Below are 24,829 nucleotides of genomic sequence, written 5' to 3'. Positions count from 1 at the left end.
TCTTAATTGACGATTTAGTTGAGAATCCAATTTCAACGCTTCCAGGAGGTAGAAGATTTATTTTTGAGAGTTCAATTCCAATAAGTGTTTTTGATTTTACGTTTAGTCGTTCAGGCTTTACAACTTTCTCCATCAATGCTCTTACAAGCCCGGTTAAATCATCGAAGAGAAACGGAACCATCAGTGCTTCTGTCTGATACTCGCGTAAAAAGGACTCAACAGTTAAAGCGGCCGTAACAAAAAAAAACTCAATTTTGGTCCCAGCAAATTATTACCTACAGCTTTAGCAACAATGTCCAATACCTTCGACCGGGAAATCGATGGAAAACTCCGCTTAAAATTTGAATGGTTTTCCTTAATCTTTTTATTCTCTTGTTTTTTTACCTCGTCGACAAACCCTTTGAGGTACGGTAGCATTTTGGCAGCACGTTCATTTTCCATCCACCGAACGTCACAAAATTTAACGGAAATATAGTTGAACTCGTTACTGCAGTATAATCTGCCCTTCTATGTGAAATATTTTTGAACAGGCGCCCTTAAAAATTCATCCGAATTCCATTCATTTTTCCTCAGCCCCTCCTTGAACGAGTTACATATGTACAGTGTGAAGTCCAATCGTCAGAATCTCGTACACCGGATTCGAAACAAGTTCTTGTACCTTGCTGTTCATATAGGTTCAACTAGGTTTGAGTTTTGATTCCAGAAGCGCACACCAATATCCATTTGTTGCTTCTGCATAATCTTATTTAACGTTTCGTCAAATCCTAATACTAACTCGCTGCAATTCTGTAGTACATTGAAAACTTCATTCGAAAAATAGGGAGCAATACTGTGTGGAATAAAATATCTTATTTTTATTCTTCCCATTTCTATTCGATTAGCAATCTGGCTGTCCGGGAACATCCTTTTGTTGTACAATGAAACAAGTTCAAACTAATCGAAACAGATCCAGCTCTGCAGGAGGATTCGTTTGGACCTGGTAGAAATCGGTAGAAGTCAATTGGAAAGAGATCACCAGTCAATCTATTTCCACTTGTTTCGACTTTCGACTAAACTTCATTGAACAGAATTTCCCTGGGCCAAAAAATCCCGACTTATAGAAAAAATTCCCGGCTTTTTCCCGCTTTTTTCCCGTTGGATTTCAATTCCCGTCTTTTTCCCGCTTTTCCCGTTTTTCCCGAATGGGTGGCCACCCTGCTTAAGGTAGTGAAGACAGTCGAGGAAGTATGGGTTTACATGAAAAAAAAGGTTGATTCACAGGTTGTGCAGAATTTTATGGCCGGGGTGAGGGCCAAGGTGCGGGCATTTGTGTATGGACTGTAAATAAAATACGAGTAAAATGGTAAAATGAAGTTTAATTGTTATTTTGCAATCCCTGAAAATTTGATGGCAATTGGATGAAAACTCGAATTTTGTATGTGGTAATTTCATCGTGGACACTTTTTATGACAGGATTCCACTCTTCGAATTTTTATACAAGTTTGAGCTAGCAGAATTCGATAAATAAGCCGAAGAAAGATAATAAAAACAAGCCTACATGCAAGTTTTAGTCTAAGCTTGCGAATCTATTGACGGTGATGGCGATTTTCGGTTCATGGCTGTACGACGTATGATGGAACCTGGCTCTGAGGCAGAGTTGTTCTTGAGGGTGGATAGATCAAGAACCTACCAGGAGTTTAGAACCAGTTTTTTTGGAGAACTTCAGCCACGTGTCGGAGATTATTGACATCATGAAAAAAAAAAACAACGTTCAGCGCTGCAAAAACGTCAGTAATTGGTTACATTTTAAAAATGCAAGAAATTGCATCTTGAGCGAACATCGACGAGAAACCAGTGATGGTAAATTCCGCCCGTCACGCTTGACCCGACTAGTTTTTTTTCATCAAACGACTGCCACTGTTCTCAATTGAAAGAGCCTCACTACTCGCATGACGGTTAGAGCACGACAACAATCAACATTTCTCCATCATCGACTGGCGAAGCTCCTACACATGGTCAAAATTTCTCCTGAGAGTGACTGGCAAATCTCTTCACACTTCGATCGGCTGCTGACGGCAGGTACAACTAATTGAACGACTTGCTGGCAGAGAGCAACAATAGCAATAAAAAAACGAAAACGGGCTTGCTGGCAGAAGCAACAATAATAATAAATGCTTTTTTTTCGTCTTCGGTCGTCTTCGGCTTGCTGGCAGGAGCAACAATAATAATAAATGCGTTTCTTTTTCGTCATGGGTCGTTTGAATGCGATTGCTTGATCAGGTTATTATTTTAGCTTCAAATGACTGGGGAATGAATGACTGGCAAACAAAGTGACTGGTCGTTAAGGAACAGTCAATTGAGTTTGACGGACCAAGAGGCTTCACAGTCACAGCTTCACGCCTCATGACGATGATTTTTGCCAAGCCTGCGAGAAATAGACAGTGGAGTTGATTGTTGAAGGGTTTCGTGATCGTTCTGCCAACATTACGGTACTCTACCCAGCGACGACAATTGCACACTTAAAACAACTGGCCCATCGGTACTCACAATTGAGGGAGATGCACACTGCATCGTTCGCAACATCCCGTGGTGGAAAGCCACCTGCTAGACCAGCAACGAAACCGTCCGACGTTAGATGCTTCAACTGTTCCGGGATGGGACACGTTTCAGCCAACTACCCTGAGCCAAAGCGAGAAATCGGATCGTGCTTCCGGTGTGGTTCGAACCAACACAAATTGAAGGACTGCCCCAAACCGGCTTACGCGATTTGGAGACCGGTCGCCATGGTGGACGATTTTTGGCGAGGCCCAGCACTGACGGACATTGGACCGGTCGAGGCAAACGGTGGAACAATTCCAGAAATCAATGAGGTGAGTGTAACATTCCTGACAGATTCTGATGTGCAACCTACAGTCCGGGCAAGTCCTGCTTTACTCTGGCATACGAGGAGAACATGCTACTCGGGAACGAGGAGTTGGTTTCCTGTTAATCCCGCAGGCCTACGCAGCCCTCATTAGATGGGAACTGATAAACGAAAGAATATTTGTAGCCAGATTTAGAACACGGGTTAGAAACCTTGTTGAAGTTCTTTGCTTCACTCCCGGCTAGCAGTGGGGGAAGAAACACAAATCACTCAAACATTAACAAAACTACGCCACAAAACAAAACCAAAACATAATAATTTGTTGCTTATAAATATATTGCCAGGATGCCTCTTTTCCTTCTTCTTCTTACTGCATGCTTATTTCGCCTTAGGCTGATGTCATGCTGAAGCAACTAGCAACGCGACCTCCAACGCAACGTTCACACGACTAACCAGCTCTCATTTGATCTCTATGGAAATCGCGCAGACCTGTCATACTGGTCGCTTTGTATAGCGCGACCAATCTGATGCCAATGTGTTTTGTAGCGCGACTAGTAGGAAATCCAATAGGAATATTGTTTTTTCTCGATTTGAAGCAGTGATTCCGGGTTTTAAGCACAATATTACGAAGATCTGTCCGAACTTGTGATAATAAACTAAAAAATATCTTAATCGGCGAGAAAATTTTCATGAATTCTTAGTTCCGGCAAAAAAACAAGGAATTTTGTCGGTTCAAATTTTGGCATTCTTGCAATCCGGGTCGTGATTTGATGAGTTTTTGATGGCTCCCGAAAGAAAGGAGACGATTCAAAGCATTATCAGATGTAGAGAAGTGATGATTTGTAGGGAATTTCAAAGTCACAGGGCGCGCCAGCATGACATACCAATGCGTTGCAACGCAATCTTATTGGAACGTTGCGTTGCGTTGCGTTGCTAGTTGCTTCAGCATGACATCAGCCTTATTCCTCTTACAATAATTTCATCGTTTTCTTCTTCTTATTTGCCGCGCTTTTCTTCCTCTTCTTTGCAGCGCTTTTTTCCTCTTCTTCTTCTTCTCTGCCTCGCTCTTCTTCTTGTTCTTTGCTGCGCTTTTCTTCCTCTTTCTCCTTTCCTTCTTATTATCGCTATCACTTACTTGGGTCTTCTGGTTCTTACTTTCTCATTGCAGCGACCTACCACGTCATCAGATGACCAACAGTAAGGAGTCACCACGGGCTGCCGGTGATCAGACCAGCAACAAATTCTGGCAGAACCGCGGAACCAACTGCCGATCCAGAAATGGCTCCAGCTCACGAAACGGCGCTTTCAGGCACAAGCAGCTTCAGCTCCCGACAAAAGACCCCTGTTTGGGGTCTAGTCGCACTAACGCTGTGCTCTCAAGGCCGATGTTTGCCGCAAATCTAACCACCGGTTTTGCGTTTGTCTCCAATTACTAAACGGTGTGGCTTCACCCAACAAACCGTCAACTGGATGTCGGCTCTCAGTTTTAGGGAAGATTTACCGGATCGTCTTGGCGGCGCTGACACACTACTCGCTCCGTATGTGCTGTTGTGTCCTCTAGCGGTTCCGGACAACTTTTTGCGGCACTGTTGATAGAACTGCTTCCGCTGCGCAGAACTGTAAATCGGCTCGTTCCGATGGGGATTTACCCGGTTTTGTCCTCCGATGACGATGCAACAGCACACTTGCGGGAACGTCGAAAAAGCGATGGCGACCGTGAAAGCACAAGTTGTGTTATTCTTCCCGTTGTTGGTAAACACTTTTCGTCAAGGTGTGTTAACCTTTTTCTCGGCCATAACAAAGGCGGGCAATATTGCTGATGCACGGAGAGAAAACGATAGCAACAAATCTTAAAATTTACACCTGTTACAACCTTACAATGGTCCAGTGTTATGCGCCAACTGACGTTGCCGACTTGCAGGAGAAAGACCAGTTTTACAATCAACTGAACAGCGTGGTAGAGAAAATTCCGAAGGGTGACATTCAAATCCATTTGGGCGACTTCAACGCAAAGATTGGCTTCGACAATCAGGACCGTGAGCGCATCATCTAGGACAGATGAGCGAAAACGGAGAGCTGTTTGTAGAATTTTGTGGCAACAACAACATGGTGATTGGTGGATCGCTCTACCCAAGTGACCTTATGTGCTGGTCGATGGGAGCACATAAGGTCACTTGGGTATCCCGAGATGGCCGAACAGAAAATCAAATTGACCACATCTGCATCAGCCGAAAATGGAGAAGGAGCCTTCTTGATGTCCGCAACAAACGAAGCGCCGACATTGCATCTGACCATCACCTCGTCCTTGGCGAAATACGACTGAGAGTTGCGCGTGTCCAACGGCGCAAGGAGAAAATCGGGTGTCGATACGACGTCCGCTGGTTGGAGAATCCAGAGGTGAAAAGGGCATACGTTGAACAGCTAGAATCCCAAGCCTCGGAATTGCCGACAGACGGAACAGTCGAAGAACAGTGGTGTGGAATCAAGAATGCCTTTATTACGACGAAGAAGTGAATGGATGTAGGATGAAACTTGGAGGATGGTCGATGATCGGAGAAAGGCGAAAGTCGGAATTGAGCAGGCATGTACCGGGTCAGCCAAAGCAGCCGCCCGCTTACGATATGCGGAGCTGGAAAAGGCAGTAAAACGAGCTTGTAGCCGAGACAAGAGAGCCTGGACAAACTCCCTAGCCGAAGAGGGAGAAAGAGCCGCCGCCAATGGAGATATCCGATTACATTTACATTTCTCGCCGCCTCAGTGGTGCAAGGACTAATGCAAGAATGCCGCTGAAAGACCGAGCAGGTCAGTTATTGACCGATCGAACAGATCAGCTCAAACGATGGGCTGAGCACTTCGAACAACTCTTCCGAGTCACGAATAGCGATGGCCAACAGAATCCGCATCTCGAAGCGCCAACAGTAAGTCGCATAAATGGCGTCAACTCGGAAGCGCCTTCGCTGATTGAAATAGAAGCGGCAATTAAAAACATGAAATCCAACAAAGCACATGGGATCGATTGCATCCCTGCTGAAATGCTGAAAGCCGACCCTGCCCTGATGCAGGGTATCCTCGTAAAGGTCCTGAAGAGAGGAGACCTGACAGAGTGCAGTAACTGGCGAGGCATAACGTTGATCTGTACAACTCTCAAAGTACTCTGCAAAGTGATCCTGAACAGGATCCAGGAGAAAATCGACGCTACACTCCGACGGCAACAAGCTGGATTCCGATCCGGACGATCATGTGTGGACCACATCACATCACTACGAATCATACTGAAACAAATCAACGAATTCCAGGACTCTCTTCTGCTGGTGTTTGTTGATTTCGAAAAAGCATTCGACCGACTTAACCATGAAAACATCTGGGCGGTTCCAAGTTCCAAGGCAGCAGGTCTCAAAGTCAATGTCGGAAAGACCAAGTCGATGGAGATCAACACAGGAAATCCCTCCAGTTTCATGGTAGCTGGACAACAAGTGGAGTGCTTTTTGGAGTGCTGCAGTATCTTGGTAGTCAGATAACGCCTGATGGTGGTACCAGGAAAGACATAGAAAACCCGGATCAGAAAGGCCCGTTTTGCATTTGCGAGTCTCCGAAACATCTGGCGGTCACGCCAGATCTCTCTACGAACAAAAATCCGAATCTTCAACTCAAACGTCAAATCCGTATTGCTGTACGGGTGCGAAACTTGGTGCACATATGCGGTGGCGACGCGAAAACTGCAAGTATTTGTAAACCGCTGCCTGCGAAATATCATCCGCGTTTGGTGGCCTAGCAACTGGATCTCGAATGAGGAACTACATCGCCGGTGTCATCAAGGGCGCTAGAAATCGAGATTCGGGAACGTAAGTGGAGATGGATTGGGCACACGCTGCGAAAAGATGAAAACGAGATTTGCAGAGAGGCGCTAGAATGGAATCCAGAAGGACATCGAAGAAGAGGCAGACCCAAAAACTCGTGGCGGCGAAGCCTAGCCGCTGAAATCCGAACTGTCGACGAGAATCTTGACTGGGACCAGGTAAAGACGCTGGCTCCGGATCATCAACAGTGGAGGTCTTTTACCACGGCTCTATGCACCGGAGGATTGGCGCGGGATCATCAAGTAAGTAAGTAAATTGTCTCAGAAAATCCAAATTTATAAAAAGTTCGAAAAACAGCTACCTTCGAAAAGTCGTTACAAATTATGTATTTCGTATTTCAAAAATCTAAAAATGTGACAAATAACGTCAACTTTCCAATTCACTTTTCTACTGTAACTGGAGCAGCTCTGGCGGTTGATTGATCGAAAAGAACGGGTTTTACACGACTTTTTTTACAAAAAGTTCCATTCATGCGAGATATAGCTTCTAACTTTAACTTTCTCAGGCACTCAGTGAATTTTTTTTTGAGCACTAAATAACTGATTTACAGCATTTTTCCTGAAGCATGTTTTTCTCATATTTTTTTGCCTTTAAATAACTTTAAAATCATTGATTGCAGCAGAAAATTGTCTGAGAAGCATATTTGAGTCACGTTATAAGCTTTTCAAAACTATAAATTGTAGAAATCAGTTGAGAAACAAGAGAGTGTTAGCGAAAATGATGTTTGCCGTCATTTGACCGCTCGCGGTATGAATAGTTATATACAAGGTGTCGGTATGTTTAGTGTTAATAGTACCATGGGCTGTTTACAAAATTTTGGACGGTTCGAGAAATAAAGTAACATATTCAACAGAGAAAACACAAATAAGTTGATAATTTCCTGAGAAATCAAAGGGAAAATCTACCGTCCCCACTTACCCCATAAAGCGGGTTAAGTTAAGACACCAGCACTGCCGCTATTCGCAAGACTGTCCCATATGCATTTTCGTCATTTTTCAGTTTATCTCAGAAATCGTTCAAATACAGTTAGTTCCTCAATTTAGACTAAAAGCTTTCATAACTTTGTTCTCAACATATATGAAAAAAATACCAAGTCATGTCTGTCCCATATGAAAAATACCCGCAAAGCTGTCCCATATGTCTATTTTTACAGAATGCTTCAAAATTGCTCGTCTAATTTACGTTAATTTTACAAATATTCATACAAGGGGTGGAAAAAATAAGCATTCATTGAAATTGCGAAAGTTAGACTAAATAAAACAGTACAGTAAAGTTAAAAATAATAATCACCATAATTTTTACATGCTAAGTTTAGCCTTATGGGTAAATTCCATCAAACTGTTTTTTTTTTAAATTTCGCATGAAGCTTATTGAATTGTTCTTTGTAAAACATGGAAAATAGTCAGCTACAAAGCCATATTTTTTAGGTTTTTGTCATGCTGTTACTTGCTGCTTGGACTTTCATAAAATCTATGAACAAGAATACGCGTACCTGGTAGCACACGCTTAAGTCATATTAATTTGATTTTTTTCATCAAATATTTGCAAATACTTTGCTGTTTCTGATTCAGCATTTATTTAATTTTAAGGTATTTATAGTCTTTCTAAAAAGATAATCGACCGAAAAACTTTCCAAAATATGATGGTACAGGTTGTTTTATTCATGGAACGTTGTTATTCATTTTATTTTAGACCCACTCAATTCTTACGATAAACTTTCTTAATCTTTGACTATCTACAGTCCATAACCATTTTCGTGATAACTTTTTTCGCTTAAACACACATCACAATTACTGGTTATAGGCGCTCAGTTCAAAATTTATCTATCCGCTAATTTGATATCTTTGACATACATATATCTTCAAATTTATTTAGGTTACATACAGCATATAGGGGTCAATGTAGATTTATCTGATAACAAAAGGTTTTTGAGATAATGCGATTGTTTTTCTAGACAAAGGTAATATTGGGTGCTTTAACCAAATCCGTAGATCGAAAATTGAAAGAGTTAGAAGAATGGCACTCTACTCGGTTCGTAAAAAATACTTTAAAGAAATAAATGCCATGAAAAGCCGACTGGTGTACAAGTTGTAGGATTTATCTATTGTTGAAGAAGTAACTCGAAAATCAAAACTGATAAAAGATAACCGTTTACCAATCAGCTTGAATACATTTTTTTTTCATGCTTTCTATTATTGAACAGCGAAAACGCTGTTGATCGAAAATGGTGTGTCAAAAGGCAAACAAAAAAACCGGTTTTGAAGTCAACGATAACAAAAACAACAACTACGCCAATAAAAACAACGAATATAAATTGAACCAACTAACGAGTGCGCAGGAACGGATACCCTCTGAGCCGAGTTCGATTATGGTAGTTCCACATCCATATTCATAAAGATGTTTTGCTACTTTTACTGGCTGTAACGCACACTGTCATACAGTTCACACAACCAAACAGCGGTCGCATCGTAACGATCGTAACAGCGGTTATTTCCATGTTGTGTCGTGTGTATCGAACGAGTTCAAAACAAACACCTGAATATACACATCTGGATTCAACGGCTAACAACTGGGGGAAAACATACAACATGAAACGGCTGATCAAAAATGCCTTCAATGATTTAGATAAAACTAGAATTACTGTTGAAGGTTTTTGACTTAAATAACGATGTCAATAGATTTTAATACAAGGGAAATGTCAATAAAAATTCTGATTGTAGGAACAGTGAAATCGATTATTATAAATTACCTGGAGTTGCCTCAGCATTCTCCTCAACGATACGTTCAACCATGATGCTTTCGTTTCTTCGATGTCCACCAGGAAACTTAAGATGGGTTGGCACTAACACGGCAATTTCCGGAGCAAGAGTTCAAATCCCGATCCTGGATTTATTTCTGAGGCAACGGAACCCGAATGGATCACCATGAATTTTATACGGTGCAAAATTCCGACGCAGATTAGCGGTGATACCTTCTTTAGGATAGCTGCAGTCGACCAATACGCTGAAATTTTATTTATTCGATCGATTACTTTTCTTCACCGGCGAAAAGGAGATCGAATTGTTCGTAACTAATTTTATCAGCTAGTAACAGAACATGAACGCAATTTTAAAACGCGATGCAGAGAATAGCAGCTCAAGTTTCAGTGGGTCGTTCACAGATCGTAGCGAATAATTCCCTAAAATCTACAAACATATACGCGCGAGCCAGTACAATTTATGTCTGACTTAGCAAAACCATCAACTGTGAGATTCGGTTTCTGCTTCGAATTCCTGCTAGAGAAGAATCAGGGATCTAGCGATTTTTCATTTTGAAATTCGGTATCGAATTTTGAATACGACGAATGCGCCAACTGTAAACAAATCCAGATAATCACATGAATGCGTTAAACTCTTTATTTTACATCCGAAAATATGATCTTCTTTTAATTTTTCTTATTTTAGTGAAGTTAAATTTATTTTTTTTTTAAATAAGGCGAATAGTTTTTTATGAGTGTGTAATCCCACTGTTTATTCGCCCATTTCCCCTCAAAATTTCGTCGCGAACAAAAGGGCCAATAGTTATTTCGAGACGGAAAAAGAGCATTGAAGTTTTTGAAATTTGTTTTCCCAGGACGAGGAGAAGCACAAATCAGCATTTATAAGATCGTTGAATGTGCTAATTGTGTTAATGTGATCATTTGGACCCGCTTTCAAGCCGAAATTTGCTTGAATATTGCTTCTTTAATGAGTGATCCAAAAGACGAACAGTCATTCTGCAATTCAAAAGGGCGCTCCAATTTGGCGAATGAACAAAATGAGAGCACCAGTCTGTGGTAAAAGGGCCCACAGTTATGTATGTGTATGTATGTATTGTATCCACCTTGGATTTACGGCGTGGTAAAAGCACTGACCATAGTAAAAGGGCCCACAGTTATATTTATTAATTTTTTTAAGTAATTAGTACGGAAAAGCTATATTGATCGTTCGAGTGATGAAATTAAATCACAGATAACAGACGTACATGCTAGCCCACGGAACTTGTGTAAAAATTCCAACCTCCTTTTTAAACCAATTTTTGTTTTTTGGCTGGGACACCAGATGTCTCCAAACACACCAAAGAGAACTGTCAAAACAAAACTGAGAAAAAACAACAAAATTTGAGTCAGTTTTAAACAGGTCGAATGAGCTACTAGGCATGTTTCAACAAAATTTCTGTTGGAGCTTCGTAACACATTCGTCATGTTGCATAAAAAATGTATCCTAAAGTTTATTCGCTATTTTCTTCGAACTTGCAAGAAGTACTAAATGTTGAACAATGGGATGCAAATGTGATATGTGAATGAAACCCGCTTGAGATGCCTAGAATCAGTACTGCTCTGTGAGAATGATCGTCAAGATTGCTCTTATTTGACTGGGCATAGCCGATGCCTCCTCTGACTTCGATAATCGTTCAAGAAATGCGAAAGCTTGATCCAAAAGTTGTCAGTTATTTGTGCCGCAGTAGTACTAAAATAAGAAAGTTAAATTTTGCCAAGTTAAAAGTAGCTCTTAATAATCACATTTATCAAGCAATAAATTTAAGCCGTTCGTTTAACTGAGATATTGGTAAATTTATTCATGAGTTGATATACAATTACGCCGTTTCGAAAACTGAGCACTTAAAAGTTGATTTTTAACTTTTGAACGGCGCAACAGATGGCACTGTTTCCAGTCAATTTTTAACGTATTTTTCTGCTGATAGCTTTTGAATTTTTACACACTTTTCTGAAGATTTTTTGTTCGAGCTTGTACGTCTGTTCTCTGTGATTAAATCAATTTGAAAGCGTTTTAGCGACTAATTTAGGAAAATGATTGTACGCAGCTTAATAGGAAATTGATTTTATTTTCTGAACCTTGGAATGCGTTTTTCTCAAAACAAAGGTCTTGGTGCATTCGCCGTATTCAAAAATCGATACCGAATTCCAAAGTTTTTCCCGGTTTTGCCCGGTAAAAAATGATGATTTTCTCGATTTACTTAACTTCTAACAATTGTTTCCTGAAACTTTTTAACCGGTATGAAATCATGACAAATACTTCGACGTCTATTAACACTCTGCGTAAATATCTCGCGCTACCAAAATAGTTGTTTTTGCATGAAATTTGTACATCAATTTGACGCCGAAAACTAAAACTAGTTGTCAGAACCTAGATAAAATAAAAGGTTAGAAATCTACACGAAAAACACCGAAATTCGATACTCTATATATCTATGAAGCAAGGCCGTGTGAACGGGATGGGTTTTAGGGGTTAACAAGGTAACCAGAAATTGTAACTAGGGTATTTATTTTTTTGAGTTGAGGCTCTTGGGATCAGAGGGTGCAAGTGCCTTTATGATAGTTTCGACTTTTGAGAAGACGCGCTTCGAAGTTGAAAAGGTGCTCGATTGTTCATATATTTTTCGAATTTGAGCAGTTCGAAAAAGTGTACAAAAAATTATAAAAAAAATCGAGTTTTGCACCAGATGTACATTGAAACATGAAGAATCGTTAGGTATACTCAACTCAAAATGGATGATTTTGGACTGTTTAAGTTGTGTTTCTAAGGGGATGCTGTTCTAGCATGACGCACTGTGCACCATTTATGTATTTCGAAAACTGTCCTGTGTTAATCTGAATTGTTTGTAAGTATTACCTCATGTCAAGCCATTTTGTGTATTAATAATACATTTTCGAATATTCAGCAAAATTTGATACATTTTGGAAAGATCCAATCAATTTAATCGTTCTTGAAAGAATATTTCTGAAACACTTTATCACCACTCGATTATTAAAAAGCTGCTTTTTATTTTCTACATCGGTTCAACCGGCCTGATAAAACATAAAAATAAAAAGTGTACAATCTGTGGACGACCACTGTGTAGACGAGCTCCATCGTATGTTTTCTACTCACACCAGTATGCAACGGCGCACTTCCTAATACTAACACTATCAAAGGCTACACCACACTCGCAATCAACGAACCTTTTTCATTTGAGACGGATTCTTCTTTTTCTTCCTGCTGCAATTGGCAGCAGATTCTTTTCCAACAAAAATGACGACGGAAAAAGAACCTTTCAACTGAAACTTTTCCAGCCCAACCAAGACCAAATATCCGGAATGCAAGCTACTTCCGTTACTTTACACAAGACAAACCGTGCTGTTATGCTACCAAATTGCACAAATTGCCTCAATAGCAGACCTACTTTCACACACGTCAGAAAATCTCTTCTCTTCGCCGTGAGCAAGCAAAATCGGCTGCACACAAAATTTCACACGGATCGATGACGGACACTTGGGATCGGTAAATTCCGGCAACTGACTACACGGCGGAATCGGAAACGGAAAAAAGAGAACCCCCAGCTAGAGCCCAGTTGGCCGTGCTAGCGCTGCTGGAACGATTAAAATCTTCTCTTCTTCTTGACGGCAGCAGACACAAAGGCCGATGTTTTCTTCTGGAATCACACACGCACGCAACGCACTTCCACTAACTCTGCTCTCTCGCTCGTTCTGACTAGCTACCCATTACGCGGTCTGTCCACTTCGATGTTCAAAATCCGACTGAGGTAATGATTTCAACGAAGCTCGAAAATAGAAAAGCGATACGCAATTTCCTGACATTGGGTGGTCATCTAGAAATAACGAAACACGCTGACATGCGAAATCATACTCGATATCACCAAATATTGCTTAGTTATAACTACGATACTGTATTGATAGATAGAAAAAGCCATTAAAAACGATCGAATCTAATTATTTTTCCTATCATCCATCCAAAGGTGTGAAATATTGAAAAACCGAATATTATTTGCAATAACATTACTTCGTAATTTATAGCTCCACTTCAGATGATCGGAAGGCCTTTTCGAGCTGTCATCATGACACACGCTCCTTTTTTTAAACTCAAAATTAAGTATGACCGAGGTTTTTTATTCTTTATTCTTTAACATTTCAAAACATAATTCGATTCTATGAACTTAAAATTAGGTACCCTTTTCAATCCACGCGATGGTTCAGAACGGAGTTCGAACTGCGAAATTTTGTCGTTCCGGAACAATTACCGGAAGACTATGAAGGAAATCCATAATGGAATGTACACCGTGTCTGCGTAAAGTTCTGTCCGTCATTGTCATCATATGGTGAGCGGCTTGGAAAGTCCGGAAACTTATACCGTATTTTTTTTCACCTGGAGGCAAACTAGAGGCAACCTAGGTTCGCTCTAACTGCTGTCATCGTGCTCATTTATTGCTCGAGAGGCAACCTAGGTTCGCTCGAAAAAGGGACGGAGTCGCCCTGAGAAAAAAGTCAGTTTTGCGAGAAGTTCACCAATACTCTCAACGTTGTTGTCAAAACATTAAACAGCTGTTTTTGGCTGAAAACAAAACAGTTGAAATAACCCAACAAACATTTTTGCTGATTAAAAACGCCAATTCTCTGATCGTATGCTGTTTTGAGGTGCTGATTGCTGTTTCAGCTTTCTGGCTGAAGAAAGAAATATTTCAGCGCTGTTTCAGCATATAAGGAAGTTTTATTTCAGCCAATAGAAAGTAGGGGAAAATTGACTGAAGAATAACTCGTTCAGCCTTTGTCCAACCATTTTTGACACCTTCAAATTTGACAGCCGTCAGCTGTACAAGGGTAGCTTCGAAAGCGTCTTTCAGCGATACCAAACTTTTTGTTATTCATGACGAATCAAAATAATTATCTTTTGAATCGTCTAATGATTCGAAATTTCTCATTTTGCATGTTGAAATGGCCTTGCCGGGAAATTAACATTTTATTCTCGTAGCAATTTCAATTTCTTCATATGAAATTGACCTTGGTTGAGAAATATTTTGGTCGCTTAAGAGCGACACTTTTCTGTTCCTTCGCAGAATGCATGGTTGGTTCTGCCTTCTGCGGCATGAGACCAACAAGTCGTAGGTTCAAAGTTCGAGACAAGTTCAAATGAAGAAAAAATAACACGGGAGGGGAAAATTAGCTGGCAAACATCGGACATACATCCGTCAACATTCTTTTTGTCTTTTTTTTGTTGCTCCGTCAATTGACGTTTCATGTGGTTTCATGTCATCTTCGCTGATTAATTTCTCCAGATCTCGATGTTTAAGGGCCGAACAGCAGCTTCTCTCTGAATTTGGGTTGCCTTCTTTCAGCAAGATAGCTGATTTAAAATTAGAACTAAACAATGTTTCAGCGGTTGTTCAGCAAAAAATGTTTGTTGGGAATGAACGGGTAAATGATTATTGCCGCGATTTTGAACCTCTCAGCCAAGCAAAATCGTACTATCTGCAGTCCAGTGCAATCCGGACACGAAAAACGGCAATCCGGATGTGAAGAACCGAATGAAGAAATCCAGAAGGGAGAACAAAATGACAGCTGCGTGTAAACATCGCGCTCGTTCTCACGCACACCTACGTATGGAATAACTCGAAACCCGAAAGTTGCTTTTTTATTCTGACGGTTCCAGAGCCAAATCCGGAATCAAAAAAAAAATACGCCATTAAGAATGTTATTTACTTTCCGTGGGAAGTAACATACACGCAGAAAAAGAATGGGGGATAGATACAACAAAACGTTTTGTTATTTATTTTTTCGTATCGATGCACATTTAATGGGTAGTTGTGATATGGAATTTGATTCAATCCCAAATCTATTTTATTTTTATTTTTACAAAATAGTCGGGACCATGCAATCGTGTATTGCCGAGGGGGGCGTTATTTTAACCAAAAAATAATTTTATTCCAAAAAAGAAAAAATGAATAAATTTGAATTGAAGAATGTGTTTTATTAGCTAAACGTGTACATAATTATTGCGATTGGCAAAAAAAGAAAAAAAAAATCGCGATAAAGTTGTCGTGGCGCATCCGTTCCGTCCCGGAATCTCTTCGACCGGGACATAACATAAATAAAAGCTATTGTTTTCCGGCTAGGTAAGATTAAATGTTCACCATAAAGCATAAATAGGCTTTTAAAAGTATTTGCCAAATATACTAAACTTTGGCTTCGTAATTTGTGTCATTTTTCTTTGCAGGATGCTGAATCAGTTCCTTTTCCGCATGAAGAAACTGCGTAATGGCAACATCACCGAAGCAAAAAAGGTCGAATTCCGTTCGACCATCGGTCTTCAACGCCGTGGAATGGCCCGTGTACACCAGCCGGGGCTATTGTGAGTTTTCAATTTAAAACTGAAACTGTCCGTCCAGTCGGAATATGTCACAGAATCAACATTTTTGAGCGACTCAGGAGTCGGATGAAGACCAAAATCCTTAAACTAACATCACTTTTTTTCTTCCTGCGCTTTCAGATGGCTGGGATCAGAACCAAATTTGCGCTCATCCCATTTAAATTAACATCCGGACCAATGGAGCTGATACCTAATCCTTGTACGTGATGGAGCTTCGACTGCTGGCTGCGTTTTCGGTTAGCTGTTGCTTAGAAAAAAAAATTTAAAACAGTGAGTATTATAAATTATATTTGAATAAATACTCAAAATATAATTCATGATGTGTTTCATTTATTGAAGAAAAACTGCCATAAACAATAAAATAGGATTAAATTTTAAAGTTAATGTCCTTTCATTTGAATTGAAAAATTGAATTTTTACAATTTTAAAACGTTTTGTTATTTTGAACCAATCTAGTTTCTTACAATTAAACCAGCTTTGTTTAATTTGTTTTCATAAAAATTTTGTTATTTTGATAAGAGGCATGGTTCATTTTCAAAAAGGGTCTATATGATTTTGATAAAAACGCTTGCTTGAATACCAACTACATCTTCTTATCAAAATAGTCGAATTTATAATTGTGCTTTTTCCCAACCAAAATTTTTATTATTTTCTTCCAAAGTTTTATTATACCTACAATAAATTTTTCTGCGTGTACGGAGGTTTTCTATGACCGGGAGTGTCAAAACTTTCCACCGCTCTGTAATTGCAATGCAATGTATCGGAACAGCAACATCCGGGTACAACAAATTTTAATCATCTTTTAATGCCCTGAAAATAAGCTACTCTCGAATAAAAAGGATAAATTCGAGTTCGGCTGCCGAACTTAGTATTGAGTATGCCTATCAGAACTTACACCGAAAAAATTCTTCACATGAACGCTATGTGAAAATGTACATGGATTTTTGCCACCATGAAAATCACGTGGAATCTACGTGAATTTCAGGTAGCAAACAGAGCTCGCGCAGCAAGTAGAATTCACGTAATTTTCATATGAGTGGTATGTGAAATCAACGTTGATTCAATGTGCATAGGGATGCGTTCTGCTACATACAATTCACGTAGATTTCATTGTAATATTAACGTAGGGAGGTTTTTTCGAATATTTTAACCAACCCCCTGGCAACTTGACAGTTCTGTCGAGTTTCGTGTGCCTGATTGAAATCCGCAGGTGTCGCTTGTGTACCGCTTGTTTACATACTTTTCGAGCCATGCGTATGGAAAGGGCAGATCATCAAATGTGGTGCAAATCATAAAATTCGAATGAATGAAAAAAAAATTTCAACCCAAATTATTATTCTCATTGAATATTCTACTTATTTATATATTGTATAGAAACAGTTTTCCATAAACCGAGAAATGTTCTGCTATAATTTGAAAGTTTTGTTATACTTAAATTTTCATATGTATCGCAGTTTATAAAAATCATTCGATGATTGTTGTGATTATGTTTTGTTTTACATTTATTTTGTACGATCGTCATCAATAGTTTTGGTGGAAGGGGTTCTTTTCCCAAAAATCTGCCGTATATCAGTGAATTATTTTGATCAGTCCAAAAGTTTTAAACGTAATAAAGGACATACAGATTTACGTCTGTGTGCCCTTTATTCGACTGAACTTTTGAAAACAGATTCACTTTACGTATAACTGAACAAATTTTCAATTCTGAATGTTTATTTTCATTTGTTGAATCGGTTAAAAGAAAACATATTTCCATATGCGTCCTTCCGACATATTAAGTCGCTTGATTTTCGATTTGACAGAACCAGAGAACCAGAAAAAACTGGCACACGCGATTTGTATGGGAAACGTCAAGTTGCTAGGGGGTTGATTTTAACATAAAATGTTTTGATTTTCAAAGTAAACTTTATTATTCGACAACACTACATAACGCATATGCACTTTCCGCTTTTAACCTGGCACTTTTTAGAATGCACTTCCCTTAATTAATCACACATAATTTCGAAAAATGGCTGTTTTGTCCTTTGGCGGTTGCTTGGCCGTCTAAGCTGCCTTAATTTCAAATCCTGTTGAAAAAAAACAAAGATGGAAATAGCAACCACACAATAAAATTTTAGTACTTACGAAATCAATATCAGCTTCTACATCTCTCAGTTTTTTTGTCTTTATAAGCACCAACTGTCGGATCCGCGCCATATTGCGAACTGATATTCTTTCACACAGATTATACGTGAATGAGCCATTCAGGTTTACGTGAACATCACATAGAATGCACCAAATCCCCCTGTACTTGGCGGATCATTGGATTTTCACGTAAATCTTATGTGTCCTTGCTTTGACAGCATTCAACTATGTGAATTTAACGTAAGGATGATGTGATTTTTTATTAACTTCTGAGTGCTTCACGTAAACCAAGCAAAAAATCACGTAACGATTGGCTACGTGAAAATCCAGGTAAATTTAACGTTCTTTATTCGGCTGAGTGTAGTTTTGCGATTGCCCAGTCGAACTCAAAGTTGAGGGCTCTGCGACCGAAGTGCTGTTTTGAACGAAAACTACTTAATTAATTGAGTTTAAAAAAAAGGAGCGTGCAGATTTTCATAGCACCTTCAGCTCGGTTCACATTCTAGCGTAACATTTCGTAAAGGGCAAAACTAGCAGTTGAGCCCGGTTTACACATGCTCTTTTTTTTTACTCAAAACTTTGAATTAAAGCAATCGAAAGATTCCTTTTAACCGTTCCTCAGGCCTATATAGAAAAAACACAACATCAACATTCCTTTTTATTCAACTACGGTATCCGTGGTTGAATTAAAAGGAATCTTGATTTGATTCAGTTGAATCATTCAACCAAGTAGGCTCACAATACAACAGAGTCAAAACTGATCACACTGACATCTGTGCTGACATGACACTTAGGCCGATGACATACACTCTAATTCTCCTTGACTCAGATTTGAAGGAAAACAATTCAAAATGCGCCAAAACTGGGAAAACTCAAAATTTGATTAGAACGGCACAACTCAGAAATGAATAGTAGGGGTTTTCGCGAATTCTGAGTTATTTTCAATCAGGCATTTTTAAGGTGCGTCTTAACGGTCTGAGCCAAAACAACTCAGAATTTTTAAAATTTGACACGGTTTCGAAAGGGTTTATAAATTTTTGAGAAATAAATTGAAATTTCGAATGAAACAAAATTAATTAAAAAAAAGTCAGAAAATAAGTTTATTTCCCGTCGTAAATTTTTCACCTTATTTGATGTGTGACAACAAGCATATACCATATTCTGATGTTGACGAGTATAGCATATTTCTGACTCCTGACAATTCGACAAAATATTCGATGATGTACAAGCACTGGTACAAGGGAGCGTACGGTATTGTCTACTTCTCTATCGGTACTTTTATCACGACTGTTCATGTACCGTGTAATCTGCCTAACCTTCCGGTAGTACCGATCCTGGCTGTTCTTCGTGCTAATCGATTGAGGATTGCTGCGGATAGGAACAAGATTCCCCTGCGGCATCCGACTGGAATGTACCTGTATAGGAAAAGCTAGATTGAGTATGGCTGAAAATAAACAAAACTCGTGAATTTTAAAATCTTACCCGTTGCCTTTTATCGTCGTAGTGGATGATCAGCAACCAGCATTTTCTTCGTTCTCAAATACATTCTCAGTCCTAAAGGCATCTGCTGTTCAGCCGGAACTTCCACCGATCCCAGTGGCGAAAAGCTGCGCCGCATCCGTTGGAAATTAACCTAGAGGGGAACAAAATAAATAGAACAAAAAACAAAACAAACTTAAATTTTTCCAGCTTTCGTTATGATTCCTATATATTCCTTTCTATAGAAAAAAAGGATAAATTTGTTTTTTTTTTTTTTTATCTCTTCATTTGAAATAACATTAATTAATATCTAAATATTTTGTGAATATAGGGGGAACTTGTCTACTACCGGACAATTAAAGATTTGAGTCATGTACCTCCAAACATTATATTTTTTGTTATTATATTTTCCTCCACTGATTTGAAGAGTAACAATATTACGATAAGGACACTGCAGTACGAAATAAAATAGTTATCAATCAAATCCAAAAGTGATGAATGGTCACAAAAATAACTTGATCAATCAATGTTTGCACAAATGGCACAAAAATTTAGGAATATTTGGGCGATCATTATCGTAATATGTACTAGCCAAAATCTTTCAACGTCTAATATTGGTTAAATTTTGCAGATCAGATAACCATATTAGCCCACTATTTACTATCTTTTATGGTGTCAAACATTATTGGAATAATGCGTTTTGGAAATATTTATGTTGTCCAGCCATAGACAAGTTTTCCCTTTGTCGTTTATAAAATCATTTATGTAAGTAATGGGATGAATCATCCAACAGGATGAAAATCCCTGAAAAAAAAAATTATGTAAGTAACTAAAAAGTGTACTTACCGTGATTCACTGAACAAAATCGGGCTATATAATATATCGGGTCAATCCAATAACTTCTATAAATTAGGGTCTTGATAAAAGATAATAGCATTTCTAATGAAAAGTAAAAGAAAATCCAATAAATTCTAGCACTTGGTTTTGGTTGATAAAAATCCGTCTGAAACTGCTAAAAGATCCAATAAATTTTATAAGGCAGTCACCCGTAGTAAAATGCATAAGAAGATCCAATAACTTTTATCAAATTTAAACCATTTAAATAATATCGATTCTAAAAAGGAAGATTATTCGTTCGTAAATTAATCATTGTTCATTTTCAAAGCTCAATCCAAAATACTGGTAAGTAGTTTATTTTGATCTGCAATGCAATGAAATATTGTCATTATTTTTATTCCAGAATCCATAAATGCGGAAATAGCAGGATTTATTTTATTTAATTTCGCTCGATGAAATTTTTTCTCCAGCTCAAGAAGAAGACGATCTATGTGAGGGGAAAACTATATTCGCAGCTTCGTGTGGCTCAATCAAAACATAGCGCTCGATGAGAGGACTTTTTTTTGACATCGCAATACGTCAGGATGTACATATTTCGTCGGTAAGTTCATATTAGTTTAATTATTTTGAAGGAAAAGTAATAGTGTTAAAATACATTCCAGAACAAAAGTCCATTAACCATATTTTATGGATACCACCACACGGCAATGAGCGATACAACACAGGAAGAAACACCAGCTGTATTGAAAGTACGGCGAACATCCAAAAGTGCATGATATGGAGGATGCGGTATATATATTAATTAAAAAAACTAAATTTAAGGAAAGTAAGTAAAATAAAGCAAAACAAATTTTTAGCTAAATAAACATTAGTAAGTTTCATTGGACCCCACGATACCGTTTCATTTCATCTGCAAAAATAATAAATCATATCAACTTGCCACACTACTGCATTTATCGGAATTTCCAATGAAATCAATCCTTCAACCATTTCAATAGAATAAATTTTTTCTAGTACTGGTAAAAAGTATTGGATTTTCTAGTAGTGCAAGAGCATTGGAATTTCCGATATTCTTTATAGCCAGATTTAGTTCAGTGTTGTTACTTCATCTGCAACTCCCAGTTTCCTTGAACGGAGAAGTTTCTCTGTTTCCACTTCCAGTCTCACTATTAATGTTCAACTTTATGACCAGGGCGAGATGTTCGTTTAAATTTAACAGACGGCCACTGCTCGCATCGGATCTTCCTATGTTAGTTAATGCTCGCCATAGTCCTGCTACTACATCAGGTAGATTGCCGGTGTCTAACATTTGATGCTACAGCCCCTGCCATTAGTGTTCCGGAGAACCTCGAGTTTCGTAACATGAAATTTTATCCGACTACCGTAGCGATTCCTATAAGAAAAGATTAATTAGTTGAATTTCCATTTAAAATCACATTATTATTATTTGAATTCTAAATATTTTATTTATACTCACCATTATTTTTTCGTCAACCACTCCGAGCGTCGCATACCGACAATCATTTTGTGTTTTGAATCTCTCTGAGTTGTTTTTATCTATTTTGCTCGAAAAAGTGTGAGTCTTTGCTAAGTCCCAGGATTTGGAACTCGCTAGATGAAAACAACTCAGAATTTTGAAGGTTTTTCACTCAGTCGTTTTCATCTTCATACATGGTGCGACACCTGAATCGAAACAAAGCAGTCTCTGAATAATTTAAAATTACCGTGTAGTGAGAGCGATACGATGCGAATTGACGAACGCGGCCAATACGAACTCGAGCGGCGGAACAAATTAATGATGTTCCGGTAAAAACTTACTCTATCCAGATGTTTACCCCGGTCGAAATGACGGTATCGGAGGATAATTTGTGCGAGTAACAATCCGATCCAAAAAAATACCGTGTGGGGTGTAGTTATCGTAGCTGTACCTTTATTGTGGAACTAGATTGAGAACTGGATCAAACGGAACAGTACGCGCTGGAGGATATCGGAGTTTCGGAAGGAAGGTCGGTGAATCAAAATGGCTTGGAACAAAAAAAGAGTTCTTGTTTGTGACTGTTGGTGAAATCAGTGTAAATAAGTGTTGAATTGATTCTAAAATTGTGAAAAGTAAATAAATAATGGAAAGTTAAACACCAGAAAACCCAAATACTGTTTTATATTTATTTGTTTAATTGAATCGATTGAATTAAAAGAAAAAATAGCTCTGCTTTCTGCGTGTTATCATATCACCTGTTCTTCAGAGCTGATGGATTGAAGACATCCCGAATACGAAAATATTGTAACATAACGGTTCCTGTAGTAGTTATAAAACGATTCGAAGTAGTGTAAAAAACGTTTAGAAAACGATATCTGAACCATAAAAAACATTGCACTTATCTTGAATTCCAAAACGACGGTCTGTTGAATATGGCGTTAAGTTATGTTACTGTTTAAAACTGTTAAAACTTCTATATGGGAGAACTGTTCTACAAATAGTTGAGATAACTTCCAAAAACCGCTTATGGAAACATATTTAGAATTCCAAACCGTTATAGTTAAAGTTATTCTTGAAGTGCGCTTGTAACTGAACGTTTACAGTAACAGTTATGATACGATTACACGAAATGTTCTTCCCACGTTATACTAATGGTTATGGGAACCGTATGCGTTAATGGCGGACGCACCAAAAGGAAATTTTTATTTTGGATTTTCGGATTTCACATTTGCATAGTCATTGAATTTCACTATATATTTTATTTATATATTTTACCTTACATTAACTATATTAGGGGTCTTTTTTAAATTAATCCTCTGATCCTGCTTGCGTAGCATATCAATGGTATGAAGTATGAAGGCCAAAGACAGTAAAATCCGGTCCGAAATGCCATCGCAGGGCCATAGCGAAACCAGCGCGGGAAGTCCTCCCTGGCGGAGAACTCGAGCCGCGTAGAATTTTCCGACACTAGAATATAAAAAAGAGGAAAAAAAAAATAGTCAGACACACATAGGGAATTAGAAAGATGAAAAATTTGGCTACTCCATAACCACCGGGTAAAAAAGAATCATAAACCTACTCACCTGAAAAATTAACATCTCTTGGCCTGCTGTGGGATTGCACTGAGTTCAGCTCTCGGTGCGCCGACTTTCTGGACCACTGCTCCAGCATCCAATTTTTGGCGAATTCGTTGCTGATCGCGATTTCACCGCTACAATATTTTATTTTAAATTTCTAATTATTTTTGTCTTCTTCTGCTAGCAGCATCAGAATTTTAGAAGTGTCAAAATCAGGGGTGCCAGGTGGTTTCGTCAAAAATCAGGACAACGCGAAACAAAAAATCAGTATTTTTCAGGACACTTTTTGGATTCATGGAAATAATATGCAGCTCTGCTTAGATTGCATGAATTAAGGCGCATTACAAATTTCGTAAACGCTTTAATTTATGCAACAGCAGTAAGCAGCTTATTGGTTGGCCTGTAGTTCATATCGAAAAATACCATTTAAAAATCATTGAACCGAAGATTACCATTTGTTAAATGAGTTTAACTATTTTATGACAGTTTTATTCGTTTTTCTTAAAGTTTAACTACAAATTCGATTACATTTAAGTTGTTTTTTATAAAAATCAGGACAATTCAGGACACTTTCAAGACAAATTTTAAAAAATAAGGACAATTCGGGAGTTTTTAAAAAATCAGGATGGTTTCTCGAAAATCAGGATAAATCCTGATAAATCAAGACACCTGGCACCTTGTATGACGTTAGAAGTAATCGTTCGAGATGGTTTTAACCGTTAGGCTGTACGGGGCTGTACTAACCACTATCGTGACTATTCACATAAACGTGGAGGCTTGGTTTGAATCGTTTTATTTTAAATTAATTAATTTGATTTTGATAGTTTTACTTAATAGCTATGTTTATACAAACAGTCACAGTTACTGAAGGGGTTTGAGAATCGTTTTGATTGTTAGAGGTAGAGTTTTTTCGTATGCGGGATACAAATGGTAAAAAAAACTAATATGTGCGCCGATTGAAACGCCATTTTTTTATAAAATATTGCGACTTCAAATATTTGTTTTCTATCACAGAGAACAGACATACAAGCTAGCCCACGAAACTTGTGTAAAATTTCCAACGATAGTTTTGAACAATTTTTCTGTTTCTTTTGGCTGGATCTTTTCGAAAACTGGCCACCTGAAAATTTGATCTGTAACTTTTGAACGGCACAATAGATTGCACTATTTCAAGTCAATTTCTAACGTTTTTTTTTAATGTCAGCATTTGAAATTTTACACACTTTTTGGAAGATTTTTTGTTCGAGCTTGTACGTCTGTTCTCTGTGTTTTCTATGGATATTTGAAAAAGTAATCATTATTTTCCGTAAATGGTATAATTTGACGTTGCTCTAAAACTATACTTTCTCGAATCCTGGCACAAATTACTAATAAAATAGATTTTCCTAAAAACCAGTATGATTTGGTTTTGAAATTTTTGTATTAAACTCATCTAATTCGTAAAATTATGGAGGGGC

General features: G+C 38.3%; 1 protein-coding gene and 2 long non-coding RNA genes across 9 annotated transcripts in view; 1 reads left to right on the top strand and 2 right to left on the bottom strand.

Annotated features, from left to right (window-relative positions):
- The window catches only part of LOC129738796 (serine/threonine-protein kinase DDB_G0283821), a 52,929-nt gene extending 39,663 nt beyond the window's left edge, over nucleotides 1-13,266 (bottom strand). Inside the window, exons 1-2 of one of the 6 annotated variants that reach the window (XM_055730091.1) lie at nucleotides 12,609-13,266; nucleotides 9,449-9,782 (exon numbers count right to left, since the gene is read on the bottom strand). In XM_055730091.1, coding sequence (XP_055586066.1) covers nucleotides 9,449-9,491 — 43 coding nt within the window. In that variant the 5' untranslated portion in view covers nucleotides 9,492-9,782; nucleotides 12,609-13,266. The remainder of the gene's footprint in view (nucleotides 1-9,448; nucleotides 9,783-12,608) is intronic. The other 5 variants (XM_055730090.1, XM_055730095.1, XM_055730096.1 and 2 more) reach the window with 5 other exon arrangements.
- A 2,230-nt stretch (nucleotides 13,267-15,496) lies between these two features.
- On the top strand, nucleotides 15,497-16,147 carry LOC129749386 (uncharacterized). The gene is made up of 3 exons (XR_008738035.1): nucleotides 15,497-15,624; nucleotides 15,726-15,860; nucleotides 15,999-16,147. It is a non-coding gene; the product is annotated as an uncharacterized LOC129749386 (long non-coding RNA).
- Nucleotides 16,148-19,083: 2,936 nt separating this feature from the next.
- Nucleotides 19,084-21,853, bottom strand: LOC129739043 (uncharacterized). Of its 2 annotated transcripts, XR_008735732.1 has the most exons (4): nucleotides 21,796-21,853; nucleotides 20,328-21,711; nucleotides 19,485-19,635; nucleotides 19,084-19,417 (listed from the first exon to the last, which is right to left on the bottom strand). It is a non-coding gene; the product is annotated as an uncharacterized LOC129739043 (long non-coding RNA). The 2 variants fall into 2 exon arrangements; XR_008735731.1 differs by having other exon boundaries at nucleotides 19,485-21,711.
- Between the last annotated feature and the right edge of the window lie 2,976 nt (nucleotides 21,854-24,829).

Source organism: Uranotaenia lowii, chromosome 1 (genome assembly GCF_029784155.1).
Source record: "Uranotaenia lowii strain MFRU-FL chromosome 1, ASM2978415v1, whole genome shotgun sequence".
Lineage (NCBI taxonomy): Eukaryota > Metazoa > Arthropoda > Insecta > Diptera > Culicidae > Uranotaenia > Uranotaenia lowii.
This window is presented reverse-complemented; position numbering and strand designations above follow the sequence as displayed.